At 40.6% G+C, this 21982-nt stretch overlaps 1 protein-coding gene across 1 annotated transcript in view; it reads right to left on the bottom strand.

Moving 5' to 3' along the window:
- Window positions 1-21982, bottom strand: part of LOC126198939 (WD repeat-containing protein 81-like) — a 302041-nt gene that overhangs the window by 256489 nt on the left and 23570 nt on the right. The window contains exon 2 of the mRNA XM_049935579.1: window positions 7512-7712. Within this exon, the coding sequence (XP_049791536.1) occupies window positions 7512-7712 (201 nt within the window). The remainder of the gene's footprint in view (window positions 1-7511; window positions 7713-21982) is intronic.

Here is a 21982-nt window from a genome sequence, read left to right on the forward strand (position 1 = left end):
CTTCCGGTATCGTTTTTTTGCACGATAACGCCCGTCCTCACTCTGCTCGCAGAACAACGGCCCTTCTTGAGTCCTTCAAGTGGGACGTTATCAACCATCCACCTTACAGCCCAGACCTGGCGCCAAGTGATTATCACCTCTTCATGCATTTGAAGAAATGGCTCGGGTCACAGCGGTTTGATGACGACGAAGAGCTCAAAGATGCGGTCACAGGCTGGCTCCAGGCACAAGCGGGTGATTTTTATGCAGAAGGAATTTCAAAGCTTGTGAAGAGATACGATAAGTGCCTCAATCGCTATGGAGACTATGTAGAAAAATAGTGCAAAGATGTAGTTGTAAGATGTATATATTAAAATATTTTTATTTAACTTGGTGTATTTTTTTAAATCAACCGGAGGTTACTTTCTGAACGGCCCTTGTAAATAAAATAAAATAAAAAAAATTGCACCATTCAGAGTTAATTAGCATAGAAGTTAGCCAATCATGCTGTTACATGCACAAATTCATGTAGTCCACCAGAGACAGTGTCATCAAATGTGTTCTTTGTTTGGTTTCCTAAAATCACACAAGAGAGCGATACGAAAATTGGACATAAGATGGTAGTATGAATTGAACCCAAGCCAAAGGCTGAGCAGTCTTGTGTGCTATCTTCTGCACTATGAGAATAACTGACACTTCTGGCGGGCTGCTTGAATTTGCATGCAAAATGGCCTGAAAAGTGCAATGTATCAATTTTTTTCTTTAACAATTATTTCTCAGCACAACCTACCCTGAAAACCTTTACAAGCTTTTCAGAGTGTTTCGGACCACCTTGTATACACATGTAAAATTTTGGCTGTGCCCCATGTGAAATTTCACACTCTTCAAGAAGGGCACAGTTATCTATGGAGAAAAAATGGTTAGCAGGAAAAAATGTACCCATGTCATAAACTTGACTACTTTAGGAGGCAAAATTTAAAGTACTGCTGACGTACATGTTTAAAAACAGAAAAATTATATCTATCTTTTGGAACTATTAGTAGATACATATAAAGGGTAGTGCAAATGGACACAGCCTCATTTGACTAATGGGACAACGATGCAGCTATACTTATACAATTTATCTTACTAAAATCAACTTAAAAAATTTAAAAAACTTGCAGGATGAATTTCAGCTCTACATCGGATTGTGCACCAATTTGAAACTTGAAACTTCCTGGCAGATTAAAACTGTGTGCCCGACCGAGACTCGAACTCGGGACCTTTGCCTTTCGCGGGCAAGTGCTCTACCATCTGAGCTACCGAAGCACGACTCACGCCCGGTCCTCACAGCTTTACTTCTCCCAGTACCACGTCTCCTACCTTCCAAACTTTACAGAAGCTCTCCTGCGAACCTTGCAGGACTAGCACTCCTGAAAGAAAGGATACTGCGGAGACATGGCTTAGCCACAGCCTGGGGGATGTTTCCAGAATGACATTTTCACTCTGCAGCGGAGTGTGCGCTGATATGAAACTTCCTGTCAGATTAAAACTGTGTGCCCGACCGAGACTCGAGCTCGGGACCTTTGCCTTTCGCGGACAAGTGCTCTAGTATCCTTTCTTTCAGGAGTGCTAGTCCTGCAAGGTTCGCAGGAGAGCTTCTGTAAAGTTTGGAAGGTAGGAAACGAGGTACTGGTAGAAGTAAAGCTGTGAGGACCGGTCGTGAGTCGTGCTTCGGTAGCTCAGATGGTAGAGCACTTGCCCGCGAAAGGCAAAGGTCCTGAGTTCGAGTCTCGGTCGGGCACACAGTTTTAATCTGACAGGAAGTTTCATATCAGCGCACACTCCGCTGCAGAGTGAAAATCTCATTCTGGAATTTGAAACTTCCTGGCAGATTAAAACTCTGTGTCAGACCAGGACTCGGACATATAGAGCAATTGCTTGTGAAAGGTGAATGTCCCAGGTGTGAATCAGGGTCTGTCCCACAGTTTTAATCTGCCACGAAGTTTCGGTTCATTGCACACTTTGCTTTAGAGTGAAAACCCATTCTGGAAACAATACCCCAGGCTGTGGCTAAGTCATGTTTCCTCATTATCCTTTCTTTCAGAAGTGCTAGTTCCACAATGTATGCAGGAAAACATCAGAGAAGTTTGGAAGGCTGTAGATAAGGTATTGGCAGAAGTAAAGCTGTGATGGCAGTTCATAGGTTGTGCTCAGATAATTCAGTTGGTAGAGCACTTGCAAATAAAAAGCAAAGGTCCCAGGTTTGAGTTCCCGCTTGGCGCAGAGTTTTAATCTGCCATGAACTTCCAAACAACTTATTTGAAGGATGTAAACAATATACTTTCCTTAAATTAATATGTGGAGTTTACATGAAAACAAAATTGAACAGTCATTCTTCTCACACTTGATCGATGAATGGGTAGAGCCTTCATATCTGACACATTTGCTGTGTAGACAGGCTACTGCCTGCAACACAGCAAACAACCATACAGTACTGTAGCACAGTTTGTCGAAGCTACAGCCGACTTACAATACTAGTTCTGGAGATTGAACAAAATAACCCAAGCATACTGTGTTCTTTTAAACTGAACCTCTAGTATCCACCATAGTACCATGGGACCTTGTGACCCACAACATTGTTCCCAGAGGCATTAGCATTGACGAAAACAGTGCCGCAACCGCACCACTGCATCGCTTCTGTGAATCATGTGTCCCTGGAGTGTCAAGCCAGTATCCTGACACTAGGTGGATATTTATATTGCCATCCAACTGCTCTGCAGCCAACTTCATGCCAGCTGTGCCAAGCAGCTTATCAATCAGAGTTCATATTGCTAAGCCTGTGGGATCATAGCCAGTCAATACCACATCAGGTGCAATCACTGCATGTGCAGAGATTGATACTAAGGTTCCAATGTTGTCCGACAGCAGCAGCAAAAGGCATCTGCACTGTCCAGCTGCTGGCTGCATGCATGTCACACTCGCTGAGCTGAAGAACCACTGGCACCAAGAATCACATGGAGAAGAGACTGGCCAACTGCAGCTCAAGCCAGTTCTTGCTGAGTTCTTGCCCAGTTGTTGAGCAGCTCCAGTTAGAAGAGGTCTTCATAGTGCAATCACAACTTTCTCTAGAAATGCAGTACTTCAGAAATGGCCTTAAGACTTGTATTTATTTCTATACAGTGAACTTATGAAGTGTTTAACTTATCCCGGATTTGCCAATGACTTGTACATGGATTTTGACATGGATGCCCTATATCAAAGTTGAGTATAATACAATATTTCTCCAAGCGATTGTGTTCTCTTATTCTTTTGATTTCTGCCTCATAACCTATCCACTGTCCTGATGGGACATTGTACTTTTGGCAGCAAGACTTACTTGGTCACTTCAGAGCCAACAAGGAGTCTCTCACTGCAGCATCCATGGGCTTCAACTGCCTTTGTTGGACTTTATTTCAACTGTCCTCAAGCTACTGTTTCATAATATCTTGTCTAAATATCCTTGTGACTTTCAGCTTGAACCAAGTGGTATGGACTGACATCTCAAGGAACTATGTTATTTTATTCTGTTTATTAGACTTAATGTAAGTACAGTTGTTCCTTGCTACCTAGACACATCAGTAATTGTGTGTTGTTCCCCTCTGTCATGAACACTAAAGTACATAGAGCCATGTAGAAAGGAACCTGAGAATCTATTAACACTATCACGAACAGCAAATGTTTCACATGCCAAACATGAATGGTCATAGCATTCTGGCAGAAGATATTCTTAACATACAAAGAAATCTAATAATTGTAGCCACTCCAAGTGGGATTGTTTAATGCATGTGGGGTGCATGTCAGCTGTCATCAGTAGCAGCCACCACTAATTGACCAGGGATGCCAAGTAAGTAAAGTGGTATCATTTGATTGCCACATAATCGTACCTGTGCTCCATTTACCTTGCCACTAAGAACACATTCATTTTTAGCAGTTTATCTTCTACAAATTGCCTTTCTGCGGCTTAGAAGCTGCTCGCTCTGTGTACACCAAACAGTGCAACCCATGTTTTATTCTTCTGTACCTTTACCGACTTCCTGCTCATCAAAATCTAATTCAGATTTAACAAGCTTGGAGTACAATAAGAGATAGTGGACAACAGTATAGTTTCAGTGGCTACCTAGCCCATACACACAGACTGGTTTCCTAGAGTGTTAGAATAACAATATGCATCTGGTCCGACTGTCTGACAACTTTGTCATACATGGTGAACTTGGTTCTTAAATACTTTGTTAACAGCTTAATGTATTTTCTAGGTCAAATTCATCACTTTCATCTTCAAGTTCTATGTCATTCCCTTTCATGTTTGGCTACAGCTCATATCTTATTTAGCATATTAAACTGCTCATATCTTATTTAGCACATTAAACTGCTCAACAAAGAAGACATCTGTACTTGACTTGAGTTTTGCCATCCTTTATATAAACCATAGCAAACTTTCAGCTGTATAAAGCCTAAATGACAGTGTAATTACATCTGTCTGTCAATTTATCAAGTGCTGTAGAGTCCTTCAATGAAAGAGAAGATTTTCTAGATCCTTTATGTTACAGGCCATAAGGATGATGCTTTCCTTCTTGTCCTATTAATATAACTTTCTCCAAGAAAACAGTCCTCATTATGTTTAATTACAAATCCCCTAAATTGCCATCCAAACAAATTACATGAACATTCTTCAATCTGATGTGGGATACATCACATAACATAACATTTTGTTTGTTGTTTTCCTGATTATCACTTACCTTGTTACTTGCAGGATGGCTTTCTAGTTTTCTAGTTTAACATGTAAGTAACATTTCCCTGTATTTTTCTGGTACCAGTATTCTCAAAAGTTACCTTTCTATTTCCTGTTAGCAACACATATAACATGTTTGTTCTGTCACTGTTTATGGATAGACTTGGCTTTGTTTCACATATATGTATAATCTTGACATGATTTATATCCTATTTTAGAAAACACTGTTTTGTCTGTCTGGATGATCTGAAAATGGGTTCAGGTAGCCCGGAATTAGTCATCAATTAAATAAAAAGTGGATCTTACAAATTTTGATCACGCCAAGGCCAGTCATGTTGGTGGCTGATGCTCCCTCTTAAGAGATTGACGCTATTGCTCATACAGAGTTGGATCATTGGACACGCCAACTGCCTTCACATTGGAAACCCTCAACAAAGCACAATGCTACTATTCAAAGATTGAGAAAAAAGGTCTTGCAATCGTATATGCGGTGACCAAATTCCACTAATACTTGTATCTATTCTACTTGGTGGCAGATCAAAAGCCTCTAATTTCATTGTTCAGCCCTTCACAGCCTGTCCCTCCACAACGGCACAAAAGTTGCAGTTTTGGTCTTTGCTCGAATCAAACTATCGGTATGAAAGTGTGTACAGGCCAATAACTAAACACAGAAATGCAGAACCTTTTATTTCACATTAATGTCCAGGACACTGAAACAATTGCTGATTTTCCCATCAACTACTGATGTATTGCTCAGGTAGCGTATGCAGACCCCAATCTCAAGATTCTGCTGCAGTACCTCCAAACTGGTTGCCCATATTTAATACAGAAATTTTTTGATTGGTTAAAGCCCAGTGGCCATCGGCAATGTCTGCATACTGACTTTGCTGGTTCCTATTGGCTTATCATGGTAGGCACCTTTAGCTATTTTCTATTCATGATGGCCATGCACTCCACCACAACAGTAAGCACTATCACAACTCTGGCGTCAATTTTTTGCATCGGAGGTCTATCAGAAGTGCTGATTTTGGACAATGGACACCAGCTTACATTGGCAGAATTTCAGCAGTTTTGTGACACAAAAGGCATCAAACATGTGACCACTGCATGGTCTACCCTCAACCTAATGGTGAAGCGGAGGCTTTGTTGGAACTTTCAAGCAAAAAATTAATGAGGTACACACTTCCCATGTACAAGAGTAAGCTTTAGTCCTCCTCCTCTCATCCTACCATTCCTAGCCAAGCAATGGCATATCACCAATCTAGCTTTTGCATGGACACCAACACAGAATGCTGCTTCAGCTGCTGCATCCTCCGCAGTGGTTGGCCCATCCACTGCAGTACCCTATGTTTAATGCGAATGATTTGGTCTTCTTCGGAGTTTTTCGCAGACATAGGCACTGGGAATGCGATGTTACCACCAAAGTCTTGGGACCCTCTTTGTATTGGTGTACAGGATCGCCCCCAGGCTGCAGAAGTGTCATCACATTCAGCTTCATTTTGTGGGATGCTTGATCATGCCACAGAGTTTTCATTCGCACATTCAGTGTTCAGCATCAGCTGTCTTCATTTCCCTCAGATCCTGTGCTTACGATATCAGATGGATAAACTATGGATATTGATGCAGCACTGTTACTGTCACTGTAGCCCCAGCTAGGAGATCTGGGCTGCTTTTATAATGCCACCTTCCAGTGGGCTGCTGAGACCATCCAGTCACTGTTGCACCTCCACCAATACAAGCAGATGCTCCATCCCTGGGTGTGGATGCGAAGCCTGTAGCTGTATTTTTTTCGACATTGTTTTCAGCTAGTCTCAAGATGAATGTCAGGATGTGGGCAGGAGCTTGTCATTGGCTGAAGTTTTAGTTCCTGCCTCCTCAGTGGCACCTGCACCCATAACTCCCATCCCTCCCCCCGACCATGACCCCCATCCCCACTGACATTTCTGGGAGCACCAGATGGGAAGGAGTTTGGGGAGGGGGAAGGGGAGCAAGGTAGTATCATGCACTATCAATGTCACACTGTGCAGTCCATGTCTAGAAGCTGGCAGTAGCCCATGTGATTGCACTGCCAATATGCTGCTGGAACCATGACACACCTTCCTCTGCTTACACGGTCAACGCCACCTACATTATCAGCAGCATCTTGTTATTGTATCTGATGAACATGCCTATCTCAAGGACATATACTGGTTTGTATTCTGGACCTGCTATTACTCAACTTAAGTAAAAAGGAGTTAAACATGACAAATGTGTCTCACTATTTTTGCTCTTTTTATTAGACCCCACTAACTCCTTGGCATCCACGACTGGGCCAACCAAACACAAACAAGGTAGTTTAGTGAGTAAATGACAGACTTCAAATCAAAAGGTTTGGGGTTGGATTTCCAGTAAGTTCTAGGAATTTTCAATCACTTATTGTTCCTTTTACTTCTGCCAAAGATTTGTTGATGGGAAAAATGTCAATTTGCATCTTGTTATGTAGTCTACATTAAACAACAGATCCCCGTATAACTAGGAAACTTTGAGTAAAGTGGTGGAAACCTTCACCTCCAGAAGACGCACTATGTGACCAGTACTACAACAATCATATTTGATTACTGTCATTACCACACATCTCCATTTTGAAATTAGGGACATTAGCAACATTACACAATTAATCACTTCCCTAACAGCATTCACTTTGAACTTATTCAACAGTTTACAGATTACAAAATTAAATAATTTTAATGTCTCCTCTCTTGTTTACTTCAAACATAATTATAAACAAAAATCTGATGAGTACCTCAAAAACAGTAGGATCAGAAAAGAATTCAGGAATACATTCATCGGGAGTCCATTCTTGCATCCTCTGAATGGATGAAGGGTATTCTGCTGGGACCCATTTTGGTCGGACGTATTTACAGAGAATGGATTTTGGTATTCTCCGTGCCATGTACACATAGTATGTTATTTCAGAGAGAACTTCTGAAACATGGTGCGGCACCTGAAAAAAATTAGTTTTATGTTAAAAGAAATAATGGTACTTACAAACATATTTGGAAGCATCTTACATGTGCACCCATAGTTGCATATAGGTTATGCAGCACACTTGCATATAGGTTACGCAGCACAGTATCTGAAACTAACAGATTTATCCACCTGTTTAACTTTTTCCCTGACTATTATCTCTCAGACTATTTTATCAAACAAATCTACACTGTTGACAGAGGAAGACAAGCTGATGGCTACGAGTAGTCACATGACAGAGCTAATAATAAGACAATAACTGGAAGAGTAGAGATCGAGGCATGTTGTTTTGAGTAAGTCAAAGGAATACACTCAATCACATCACATTCAATTGGTAACATTGATTTTAAATGAAAAATGAAGGTTACAGTTTTTGTTCAGCACATAGTTTTAGCATTGCACTGTTTTCCTCTTCGTGTTCTGTATGAGTCTCAAAAACAGATAGTCCTATTTAATACTTTATTTCATTTTCCTCTGGTTACTTTTACTGTACACACTGTGCGATATGTCACACACACACACACACACACACACACACACACACACACACACACTTAATAAACATGCAAATAACTAATTAACTACATGTAAAATAACAAAAGGCATCGACTCATCTATAGCAGACTATGTACACATAGTAGAAATACTAAACAGAAAACAGCATTCACAGTAGCTTTTGAGCTCTTTCTCTTTTTCTAGTACAAGTACACACACACACACCACAGACACCCTAACATACACTCCTGAGTCTTTCTTACTAAATATTCCAAGCTATGGACAAAGGATACCATGAGATACGCTGGTGATACCATATAATCTTCTCCCCATGGAAACAGAAGATTTTTATTATTGCTGTTTTAAAGCACTGGATACTTCTTATTAAGAATATGTAAATGTTGCTGTGACATACAATATATTTCAGATGAAGTGTTCTTCTCTGTAATGCACAAAATAATAAGCAAACAGAATATTTATTTAGATAGGTACAGGGGTTAGACAAAACTATATAAACACTGCAAGAGATGCATGCTTTAACATAAATGCAGATGCTAGCCAAACCTGAATGTTGTGCTGTTGTATCTAACCACAAATGGTACCTGTGCATTATCTTCAACATGTGGCAAACATCAGTTGTGGTCAGAACAGTGTTCTGTGTAGCTGTGAATGCATTATGTCATAGCTAAATGAATTCGAATGTGGGCAAATTATTAGTGCTTGTATGATGAGTGCTTCTGTGGCCAAGGTAGCCAAAGTGTTTGGTGTTGCAAGAGGTACTGTATCTAAGATTTATACTGCATGCAGGAAAAGAAGAAAAATGTCATATGCAAAGTTGCATTCTGCATGAAGGTGTTGAGTAATTGTGATAGTCATTGAAGATAACTGTGATGAACAATAAAGAGGACGACAGCTGCAAAAGTTGCTGCAGAACTCAATGCTGCATACTTGAACACCATCTGCACCAAAAGAACATGAAAGGAGCTCCATAAGCAGAGAATTTCATAGCAAGTTGCAATTCCAAAACCACTCATTAACGATGCAACTGATCATAAAAGGAAAACATGATGCCAAAGCCATATAATCTGGACTATAGAGCAATGGAAAAATGTCATTTGGTGAGATGAGCTTTGTTTCACACTGTTTCCATCTTGTGGCTGAGTTATTTCATGAAAGGGAAACATGATGGGAGTTCAGTGATGACTTGGGCAGTGACATTGGATGGACCACACAGTTACTGTGTGAGATCGATATTACTGACAAGAATTCTGCGATCATTTTGGCTGATGGGATCCATCCCATGGTATAATGTTTGTTCCTCAATGGTGGTGATGCGTTCCAAGATGACAGAGTTCTTGTTCACATAGTTCACATTGTCCACGACTGGTTTTTTAAGCACAAAGATGAACTGTTGCATCTACCCCTGGCCTCCACAGTCACCAGATCTCAATATTATTGAGACTTGGTGGTCTACTTTGCATAGAAGGGTATATGGTCACTATCTGCCTCCATCACTGTTACCGTAACTTGTCACTATTTTTTAGAAGACTCATATACGGTTTGCTTGAAAACCATACAGGACCTGACTTTATCCTTTGCAAGATGCCTAGAAGCTGTTTTGAACGCCAATAGCTTTGCTGTATGGTTTTAGGCATGGTAATGTTATGTTTTTTGGTGCTTCCATATTTTTGTCCACCCCCTGTAAATGTAAGAAATGTTACTTTTTCTGTGAAGTTATGAACATAGTTTCTTTATATAAGCATACATAAGTATAGCACATGAACATTCCACTCTCTCACACTATCATGCATCCATGTGTCCAACGAATCCACATTCCCAGGTCGTAGACATCAAATACAGCATGCCACACAGAATAAAAGTGGGACCTTTCTGCCAGCTGGGTGTCATGTCGTCACCAGTCGCAGGTCATCAGCATTGGGAGGCCACAGCAGCATTGATCGCTAAAGTGTTGGTATATATTGGAATAAGAATAAAGTTATGTAAAAGTAACTGCAGTCTGCCTATCACTCTGCCAGATCACATGCTCACCATGACGACTCCACACTCAGGCACTGCTCCTCCGGGACTTGATCTCTTATAAAATGGTGTCAGAAGTGGGATCCTCAGTGTTCCTCTACCCATTACTATCCCTTACAAGAGCAGAAAATCTACAATCTTGCTTGGGGTGTAGCACTTTGTGTATTGAATTAGGAAAGTTAATGCTAACATGTATGAGCTCAGTGCGAATGATTGCCAAAGTTCATGTGTGACATCCGTATGTGGAACTAGCACAAGGGACATCATCATTCCTTTCAAGCACTTCTCTCTGGTGATGTAGTGGAGTGAAATCCAGCACTGAAGGTAGGACTGCTGCATATACTGGCTTTTCTTGGCATGCATCTGAATGGCTATTATGGCACATTTTTAATAACTGAAGTAACCAGGTAATAGATCATGATGGACACACTGCAAGGTGTGGATTTGCAGTCTGTTACAGTGCAATTAGGCTCAGAAATTAAGCAATTAAAAATAAACTGGAAAATGGAGCAAATTTAAGATCCCGGAGTGACTCTGACAAAGTAACTGGGGAAAAACTGCAAATCCAAGATGACACACTTGATTTCATCACATGTGACACCATATGCAGTCATGCAGCTACCTATGATGAATTTAAACAGAAATTGTGCTATTGTACAAGAGGAAAAAGACAACAAGGTTTCACAGGGAGCAATCCCACAGCATGCATATTTTGAATGGAGAATCAACTGAGCACTTTTTGGACTGAATTAGGAAAGTTAATGCTAACATGTATGAGCTCAGTGGGAATGATTCATACAATGAGGTAAAATTGTTTGAAGCTGATAAGGGACATTAGATATAGTTCCGAATGAGTGACAGGGTGAAGTCAGCCAAGAATTCAGATTAGCACATTGTGAGACATTTGAAGAAGCAGTACAAATGGCAGTTTGATTTGTTGAAGAGCTATAAAGACCTCAAATTGATTGCAAATCAGATTGTCACGCATTAGAAGCTTACTCAGGAACCTGCTATCAAGAGAGCTGGCAGCAAAGCACAACTTCATGTAGGAAAAATATTTTATGTTTCGCATGTGGAGTGGAATGTCACATAGTGTGAAACTGTCAGAAGGAGAATGCAAGGTTGAAGGTGGAAAGCTTTGTGAGGAGTACATTAATTGACAGACTGGACGCAAGGGCCACCATTACTTCCACCCGCAAGTAGCAGTGGTTACTGTGAGCTCTACTGATGATCATTCTAAATGTATGCTCATTAAAGCAATTTACCATGGACAAAATGTTTTTTTCCTACCAGGTGCGCAGTTATGGAGAAGTTTTGATTAACTTCATGATAGCCTAGCTAAATATGTGGTTGAAACGCCAGTGATAAAGAGCAGAAACACTACAAAGTGTATATTGGAGTTCGATTTTCTGGCAGCTAACTATTCTCAGATCAGAAAGAGAAATCCAATTGAGTCGTAATGATTATGTCAGCAATGGGAACTCTAAACATCAGACTCAAAGAATGCTGTGCTGCTGAAGTAATGCACAAACCAAGTAGCGATGGTGTTTCGCTGATCCGAGTCAATGTACATTTGACTGAACGTGAGTGAATTCTCCTGGGAACAGGAAAACTTCTGTATATCGACGGGAAGATGCCAAAGTGCAAAGAAAAAAATAGCTTCTTGTTGACAGAACCATCAGTAAATGACGACTTGCTAGCCCAGAGGCATTGCTATGTAGCATGAACTGCCAGTGTCATTAAAGAAGAACCAAATAGGAAATTGCCTGCTCCAGTATGTGTTGCTAATCTGAGTAACACAGAAGCAGAGCTACTGTGAGGACCTATTGTGGCAACAGTGTTGAACCTAGATACACAAGATGTGATAGAAGTACCTACCGAGGAGAAACATGTACAGGTAGTAAATTATTGTCCACTTAATGACAATGTGAAGAAATCAACTGATGAAGCACTCTAAATAATAGTTCAAGGGCTGCTTACTAAATTAAATAATTTCACCGGTGCTACTGAGCTACTCTGATATTTTTCAAGAATAGGATAATCTCTCTGCCATCCCCCTGGTTCAACACAGGATATGTACAGGAAGAGTAGTACCCATTGCTCGATGAGTGTGCAGAATGCCATATAGTCAACAAGCCTTAGTCGAAGAGATGATTAAGGAACAGCTGTAAGTCGGGTTCACTGAACCTAGAGAACTATCAGATCCATACTGGGTATCAGCCATAGTAATTGTAAGGAAGAAATCACCTACAGGAGAACAGAAGTATAGGTTCTGTGTTGATTGCAGGAAGCTGAATGCTGTAATGTTATCAGATACTCATCAATTGCCAAATGCTGTACACTCATTGGATTATCATGGTCCATGCAAAATCTTCTCTGACCGTGACCTAACCAGTGGTTACAATAAGCTGATTCTGGCATTCAGACAACAGGGCTAAAGCATCATTTATTAAGCCTACAGGTGTGTACAAGTGTCGTCTTCATTTTGGTTTTCAGAATGCACCAGCAACATTCCAATGTGTGATGGAATCTGTGCTCAGAGGATTAACATCCACTCAATGTTTAGTTTACTTTGATGATGTTATCATTTTCAGCCAAGGCATGCAGCAATGTGCCGAAAGACAAAGAGGTGTATTTGAGAGACTGTACATTGTAAATCTTTCCCTACCCATGTCAAAATGTCATTTCACTGTACCTGAAGAAGATATTTAGAACACAAGATGACTTAAAACTGGTAGAAGATGTGAAGAACTACCTAGAACTGATGAAAGTGAAGGAACTGCAGGCATTCCTAAGCACTGAATTTCTAGCGATGATACATTCAGGGATACGCTGACACAGCACAACGAATGACTCAACTACTGCAAAAAGGAAAAGCTTTTAGTTGGAATTCCGAATGTTCACATGTGATGGAAACACTGAAAAGAGTTTTGACAATAGTTACCACCATATTGGCCCCTCCAGATTTCTCAAAACCCTTCATCCTAGCTACTGACACTAGTAATTTTGCTGTTTGGGCAGTTTTCTCACAGAAAATCAATGGAGAAGAGCACCCAAATTTGATCACTTCCCGTCTTCTTAACAGAGCCAGAAGCAATTACTTGAAAACTGAAAATAAATTACATGCACTTGACTATGGCATACAATACAATTGATGTTTATTAGTTGTTCAAGAACTTACTGTTGTGATTGATCACACCACACTGAAGTGGCTGCTCAACCTGAACAATCCGAGCAATAGATTAACCTCATGGGCCATATGTTTAATTGAGTACCAGTTCAAAGTAGTTCACCAGCCTGGGAAACTACACCGTAATATGGATCGATTAAGTAGGAAAGTCAGTCAGAATATGTTTCACAATTGGGAGGGAAGAGGAATTCATAACCGTGCAAGATGCTGGCATGCAGTGTCAATTCTGGAAACAAGATCCTACATTCAGGGTTGGTGATGGGATGCTGTGCAAGAGCACTGCTAAAGGAAACTGTATCATCATATCTCTCAAGTCCTACAAGAACAAGTGTTAAAAAAAATGTCTTGATAGTCCACTGGCAGGATGCAATGAGAAAAGAGCAACTAACCTACAAACAGCACAAATCTAATAGTGGCAGAACTGGAAAGCAAGTGCTTAAAGTTACATTTTAAATTGAGATTCATGCAATAAGTGGAACTATGTGGGCAAAACCAATACACCTCTACAAAAACTCCAAGAAACCAGAGCACTGTTTGAACAAAAAGGTCTCAATATTTTAGGTCCCCTACCAAAAATGAAAGATAGAAATCGTTAATTGTATCTAACCCATTATGGATCACCTCTTGAGATATATATGATCACCACCAATTCCAGACAAAGTGCTGAGACTGTGGTGTGTGTGTTTGTTAAAGACTGAATTTTTGAAATATGGTTTACTTTCTATAATTAGTGACCACAGTTCCAATTTTACTTCCGACAGAACTGATAGATAAGTGACTTCTTTTACAGATGGCATTTCATATGTCATTCTCTGACATCTGATCCTTAAGTCGGCAAGACTCAACGGAACTAGGAGCACCTCTGAATATGTCCCTTCCAGCTCTGAACAAACAAAGTTTCACAGACCATGGGCACATCCTGGAAGATTCAAGAGCAACTAAGACAAGCAGTCACAAAAGCCTTCATTTTAAGAACACATATGTATGATTTGCTGTATGTGTATAAAAAAAGAAGTCCTCAACTTAAATTTTCTGCAGATGAAAAAGGCACTATTTGAAACAGCAGGTTGAATATACTGTATGAACCACCCAGAACGTGCACCGCAACTATTGGGGAAACGGCAAGTGCTACTGATGTACATTTTTCAGAGAATGGATTGATATTCAGGGACTCGCATTGTTAGCTAATAAACAGATTTCTGGAACATTCATAATTTTGCGTCAATGGTGTGTTGGAGTGAAATGCACTTCGTATTCCTGCACACACATGTCTTTAATGTGTAACTGCCACAAGTTTTATTGTTGTATGTCTGTTACTTATTGTTCAATGCTGTACTGAATAGAATGTTGTGTCCCACAGTTTGTGAATTTTGAGATGACAGAGTTGAATGCATCTGCATTCAATTTTGCATGAAATTCAAAAAAACCTTTACAGAGACACACCAAATGATGCAGGAAGCCTACTGTGAGGAGAACTTAAGCTGTACTCAGTGTTACAAATGGTTCATATCGTTTAAAAATGGCCAGACAAAAGTTAAAGATGACCCTCATTCAGGACGGCTACCGATAACACTCATGTCAGAAATGTCAATGAAACTGTGCATGCCAATCTAAGACTGACTGTCTGAGGGATGGCAAAAGAATGTAACATTTCAGTTGGATCATGCCATGAAATCCTGACACAGTATCTTGGAATTCATCATTTTGCCACCAAGTTTGTCCCAAGATTCATGAGGTAAGACCAGAAAGATCTTCGTCTCGCAATCTGTGAAGAGCTTTTCGATCGCGCAAATGTTCCTGAAGAGAATCACAGATGGTGATGAGACATGGATCTACAGTCATTATGTTAAGACCAAGGTTCAATCTTCACAATGGGTTGGAAAAAGCTCTCCAGGACACACACACACACACACACACACACACACACACACACACACACACACACACACACAAAAAACCTTGTTAGGAGAGGTCAAACATCAAAGCCATGTTAATAGTTTTCTTTGACTTTGAAGGATAAGTTCATCATGAATTCATGCCACTGGGACAAACTGCCAATCGATGATACTATCAGGACATGACACGACACCTGCAAGAAAATGTGAGAAGGAATGCGGCGAGACAATATCATGATAAGACACTTGCACATTCATCCTTGTTGGTGTGTGACTGCTGCACAAGAAACCAAATCACTGTGCTGCATCATACTCCATACTCTCTAGACCTGGTCCCTTTCTTTATTTCCAGAGTTGAAAATCCTGTTGAAAGGATGAAGATTTGTAATCACATACAGGATAAAAGAAAATTCACACACATCGCTTTGTGTGATCCAGCAAGAGACATACATAGACTGCTTCCGGAAGTGGAAATGGCATCAGAAGCAGTGAATCTATTGAAGAGGATAGTATTTCGAAGGAAACCATGTCCAATAAGTAAAAGGTAAGCGTAGAAAAGTTTTGGGGGCAAAATTCCACAATTGTTTGAACAGAACTCATAGAACATGTCTTTTTTTGTGCAAACATACATTTTTAAATGTAACAATGCTTATTGAATTTAACAAGCTAAAAGTAGGGTAAATTAGAATGTCAATGTTGTTTGTAGCAGGATTTGAGTGGGAGTCTTTTATAAGATATCAAATTCTGAAAAGTTTTCACATCAACATTTGTTTGCACCATTCAACCTGCATAGTTACTAGGCACGGTGTTGTTATGTTTATTTACAGTGTGCTTGTGTGTTCCTTGAGAGTATTGCAACTTGTTAGTCAGTGTATGACAGTCCAAGCAATAGGTTGTGAGCGGACAATGGGATTTACCAATGGAGGAAAAGCTGACATGCTCATGGTATATGGAGAGTGCAGGAAGGGTGCAGTTCATTCTTGCACAATGTGCGGCACGATATCCCACTAGATGTCAACCATCTTAGCAATTACTTTTCAAAATCTTCAACCAGTTACTTGAAAATGGTAATGTAACACCAAGACAATGCAACAGAAGAGAGGGAAAATTAATGTTCTTATTGCTGTTGCAGTTATCTGCACATTAACCAACATGCAATCACATGACAAAGCAGCATTCTCGAGTGACATAGGTTCCATCTGTATGACATCTCTCTCCATCAAGAGCTGCATAGAAATGATTAGAGAACTGTGTAAACTTCTGTACATTGGCATTAAGAAAGCTTACTCCAGTTACATCAAGTATTTTGTTTAGTGATAAAGCCACATTTATCAATCATGGCCAGGTAAACCACCGAAACATATACTACTGATCTGTTGACAATCCCCTTGGCTTCGTCAGGTGGAACATCAGCATCCATGGAGTGTAAACATGTGGTGTGGGATAATGAGCCTATTTTTCAAAGACACAACACTGAATGCACACAAGTACCACAGCCTCCCAATATACCATCTTCCATAGGTGCTAGAAGACATTCCTGGGGAGACTAGGAGGAACCTGTGATACCAACATGGTGGCTATCCAGCCCATAGTGCATGAAGTTCTACACTTCATGAAGTGTTTCCAAATCATTGGGTTGGATGCAGAGGACCTGTACCTCAGTTGGCCCATCATCCAGATTTAATGCCTGTAGACTTTTCTATGAGAGAAAAGCCGAAAGACACTGTCTACAAGGACATATCAACTACACCAGATGATAAGCACCAACATATTACTGCTGCCTGTCTGGACATCTCCACTGAAATGCTAGCATGTGTGCAGCAATTATGCCATACTAGACTGGAAGTGTGTATTGCCACTGCCAGTGGTCATTTTGAACACAACCTGTGATGGTCAGTTGTCTCGTTGCTGGTCAAAATCCATGTAACTACTCTATGCACTTGGGTTGTTCTTTAGTTTGTGCTACCACAGGTATTGTACCAGTGTCAGGGTGGGAACTTCTCAAAATATGATACCTCTTTAAATGAAGCGCACTAGAATCCCGCAACATATACCACTGACATACTAATATATCCTACTTTTAATTTGTTAACACCAACAGTGTTGTTCGATTTAAAAAATTGTGTTTGCACAAAAAGTACACTTTCTAAGTATTATTACAACCTGTTTATTGGCTAACAATATGAGCCTCTGACTACCTATCCATTCTGTGAAAATCACACATCAATAGCACTTTCCATTTATGCAATATTTTTGGCACTAGTTTTGGTGATTCATCCTGTATAGGCGAATACTCAACAATGCTCAACAAAATTCCAAAATTCACATTATTCATTGTAATTCCAGAAATATATATTTTAGCAACCCCAGCAGATATGCTAATGGGAAGAGGCAGACATGTCAATATAATGAACATCAAAATCTGAGAAGACTGCAGCTGAACTATTGCTTTAAATTTTTCTTTCTAATGCAGCTTAAGTTTATCCACGATAAAGCATTTGTAAATCAATGAGTTTGACTGAGGCTCATGAGGTGGTACTCCATCGAAATTGGTAGATTGTATTGTAGTGTTTAATCTTGTTATGAGTGCAGTTTTTTGTGTTCAGTTTAAGGTTAATATGTATTGCAAAATAATTGTGACGTATCTTCTCCTTGGGAAAAGTTACTGATCAGCCAGCAAGCCAACATTATTTGTAACAGTTTGAGGGATAACACCTAAATTCAAATTAGTCAAGAAATTACACTTCGTGTCTGCACCTGCTAAAATGTTTAAATGACGCAGTTCAGGAGGACCCTGTGACATAAGCAGTCCATTGATTCAACATGTGGAATATGCCCGAGTACTGGATCACAAAGTATTACGCAGATGTTCACATACAGTTATTAAAACTTTTTAAAACAGAAAACTGAATATAAAAAGTCCTGTAGTCCACAATAGCTGGCACGACATTCTCCAGACTCACCATGTGCTATGACATGACATATGTGTCTGCTCAAGATCTCTAATAGAGAGAGAAACATTTAATTATTAATAACCTATTCATCTAATTACTGATTCTGGACCCTTTCCTAATGAACAACCCACAGCTGAACTTGTGTTTTTAGAGTTATTAGCTTTATTTAGAGCTATCATAGGTTTGAATAGCAGAATTAATCTCTTTGTAAAACTTTCAAGAGATAGGCCAGAATAATAAATAGACTCCTGAAGTACTTAGGGACTGTTATCCTGAATCAAATTTCAGTTGCTGCAATTCAGAGAAAAATTGATAATTTGTCTGTAATGGTAGCAACTGCTAAACGAGAAAGTGCTGGTAGATAGACACAATAAAAAACACACAAACACACACACAAATTTCAAGCTTCTGCAACCCACGGTTGCTTCATCAGGAAAGAGGGAAGGAGAGGGAAAGACAAAAGGATGTGGGTTTTAAGGGAGAGGGTAAGGAGTCATTCCAATCCTGGTAGCGGAAAGACTTACTTTGAATGGATGGATATGTGTGTGTGTGCGCGCGCGAGTGTATACCCATCCTTTTTTCCCCCTAAGGTAAGTCTTTCCGCTTCCGGGATTGGAATGACTCCTTACCCTCTCCCTTAAAACCCACATCCTTTCGTCTTTCCCTCTCCTTCCCTCTTTCCTGATGGCAACAGTTTGTTGCGAAAGCTTGAATTTTTTGTGTTTGTTTGTGTGTCTGTCGACCTGCCAGCACTTTCATTTGGTAAGTCACATCATCTTTGTTTTTGGATATATTTTTCCTACGTGGAATGTTTCCCTCTATTATAATCATATATATATATATATATATATATATATAAACAAAGATGATGTGACTTACCATACGAAAGTGCTGGCAGGACGATAGAAACACAAACAGACACATACATACACACAGAATTCCAGCTTTCGCAACAAACTGTTGCCTCATCAGGAAAGAGGGAAGGAGAGGGAAAGACGAAAAGAAGTGGGTTTTAGGGAGAGGGTATGGAGTCATTCCAATCCCGGGAGTGGAAAGACCTACCTTAGGGGGAAAAAAGGACGGGCACACACTCGCGCGCACACACACACACACATCCATCCACACATACACAGACACAAGCAGACATCTCACAAGCAGACATATTTGTCTTCAAATATGTCTGCCTGCGAGATGCCCGCCTTCGCCCGCACATGTGCGGATGGACACGCGTGCGTGTGCGAGAGGGGGGGGGAGTCGTTCCAGTCCCGGGAGCGGAGGGACTTGCCTTGGGGGGGGGGGGGGGGAAGGGACGGGTGTGCGCTCGCACACGCACGCGTGTCCATCCGCACATGTGCGGGCGCAGGCGGGCATCTCGCAGGCAGACATATTTGAAGACAAATATGTCTGATTGTGAGATGTCTGCTTGTATCTGTGTATGTGTGGATGGATGTGTGTGTGTGTGCGCGCGCGCGAGTGTGTGCCCGTCCTTTTTTCCCCCTAAGGTAGGTCTTTCCGCTCCCGGGATTGGAATGACTCCATACCCTCTCCCTAAAACCCACATCCTTTCGTCTTTCCCTCTCCTTCCCTCTTTCCTGATGAGGCAACAGTTTGTTGCGAAAGCTTGAATTTTGTGTGTATGTTTGTGTTTGTTTGTGTGTCTGTCGACCTGCCAGGACTTTCATTTGGTAAGTCACATCATCTTTGTTTTTATATATATAAAAACAAAGATGATGTGACTTACCAGGTCGACAGACACACAAACGAACACAAACATAATTCAAGCTTTCGCAACAAACTGTTGCCTCATCAGGAAAGAGGGAAGGAGAGGGAAAGACGAAAGGATGTGGGTTTTAAGGGAGAAGGTAAGGAGTCATTCCAATCCCGGGAGCAGAAAGACCTACCTTAGGGGGAAAAAAGGACGGGTATACACTAACAGAAAGAGAAAATAAAGAGAAAGTAAGACGACAGGAAAGGTTTCGAAATGCAACAGCGACAATAACAAACGTAATTGTTGGGTTCAAATTAATGATATGGTTATAATAGAGGGAAACATTCCACGTAGGAAAAATATATCTAAAAACAAAGATGATGTGACTTACCAAATGAAAGTGCTGGCAGGTCGACAGACACACAAACGAACACAAACATAATTCAAGCTTTCGCAACAAACTGTTGCCTCATCAGGAAAGAGGGAAGGAGAGGGAAAGACGAAAGGATGTGGGTTTTAAGGGAGAAGGTAAGGAGTCATTCCAATCCCGGGAGCGGAAAGACCTACCTTAGGGGGAAAAAAGGACGGGTATACACTAACAGAAAGAGAAAATAAAGAGAAAGTAAGACGACAGGAAAGGTTTCGAAATGCAACAGCGACAATAACAATTCGTTTGTGTGTCTGTCGACCTGCCAGCACTTTCATTTGGTAAGTCACATCATTTTTGTTTTTAGATATATTTTTCCTACGTGGAATGTTTCCCTCTATTATAACCATATCATTAATTTGAACCCAACAATTACGTTTGTTATTGTCGCTGTTGCATTTCGAAACCTTTCCTGTCGTCTTACTTTCTCTTTATTTTCTCTTTCTGTTAGTGTATACCCGTCCTTTTTTCCCCCTAAGGTAGGTCTTTTCGCTCCCGGGATTGGAATGACTCCTTACCTTCTCCCTTAAAACCCACATCCTTTCGTCTTTCCCTCTCCTTCCCTCTTTCCTGATGAGGCAACAGTTTGTTGCGAAAGCTTGAATTATGTTTGTGTTCGTTTGTGTGTCTGTTGACCTGCCAGCACTTTCATTTGGTAAGTCACATCATCTTTGTTTTTAGATATATTTTTCCTACGTGGAATGTTTCCCTCTATTATAACCATATATATATATATATATATATATATATATATATATATATATATATATAGAGGGAAACATTCCACGTGGGAAAAATATATCTAAAAACAAAGATGATGTGACTTACCAAACGAAAGCGCTGGCACGTCGATAGACACACAAACAAACACAAACATACACACAAAATTCAAGCTTTCACAACAAACTGTTGGTTAGTTTGGGGGATTAAAGGGACCAGACTGCTACGGTCATCGGTCCCTTTTTCCAAATACAAAGAACACCCACAGAGAATAAAAACGAGGAACAGAATAGATCACAGACGATACAGAACAAGAGAAACTGAGACAAAGACAAGACAAAACGAACTAAAACCACACAGAGTGTGACGGTGGTTGGCCGACCATAGAAATAAAAAAGGAAAAGGCAACCACTTAGAAACACATTAAAAAATCAGTGTAAAATCATAGGCCAAAGGCCAGAATCAACACAAAACAAGAAAATAAAACAGAAACACTCAGATTAAATGATAAAATCCCCCTGCCCGAATAAAACGTAAAACTAAGTCAGCCATAGCGAGGTCGTCTGTTAAAAGGGCAGGGAGCGTATCAGGCAGCGCAAATGTCTGCCTGACCACAGCTAAAAGGGGGCAGGCCATCAAAATGTGGGCCACCGTCAAAGCCGCCCCACAGTGACATAGATGAGGGTCCTCCCAGCGCAGTAAATAACTGTGTGTCAGCCGGGAGTGGCCAATGCGGAGCCGGCAAAGAACTACTGAGTCCCTGCGAGTGGCTCGCAGGGATGACCGCCACACAGCAGTCATCTCCTTGACAGCACGGAGTT

The sequence above is a fragment of the Schistocerca nitens genome, chromosome 8 (assembly GCF_023898315.1).
Source record: "Schistocerca nitens isolate TAMUIC-IGC-003100 chromosome 8, iqSchNite1.1, whole genome shotgun sequence".
NCBI lineage: Eukaryota > Metazoa > Arthropoda > Insecta > Orthoptera > Acrididae > Schistocerca > Schistocerca nitens.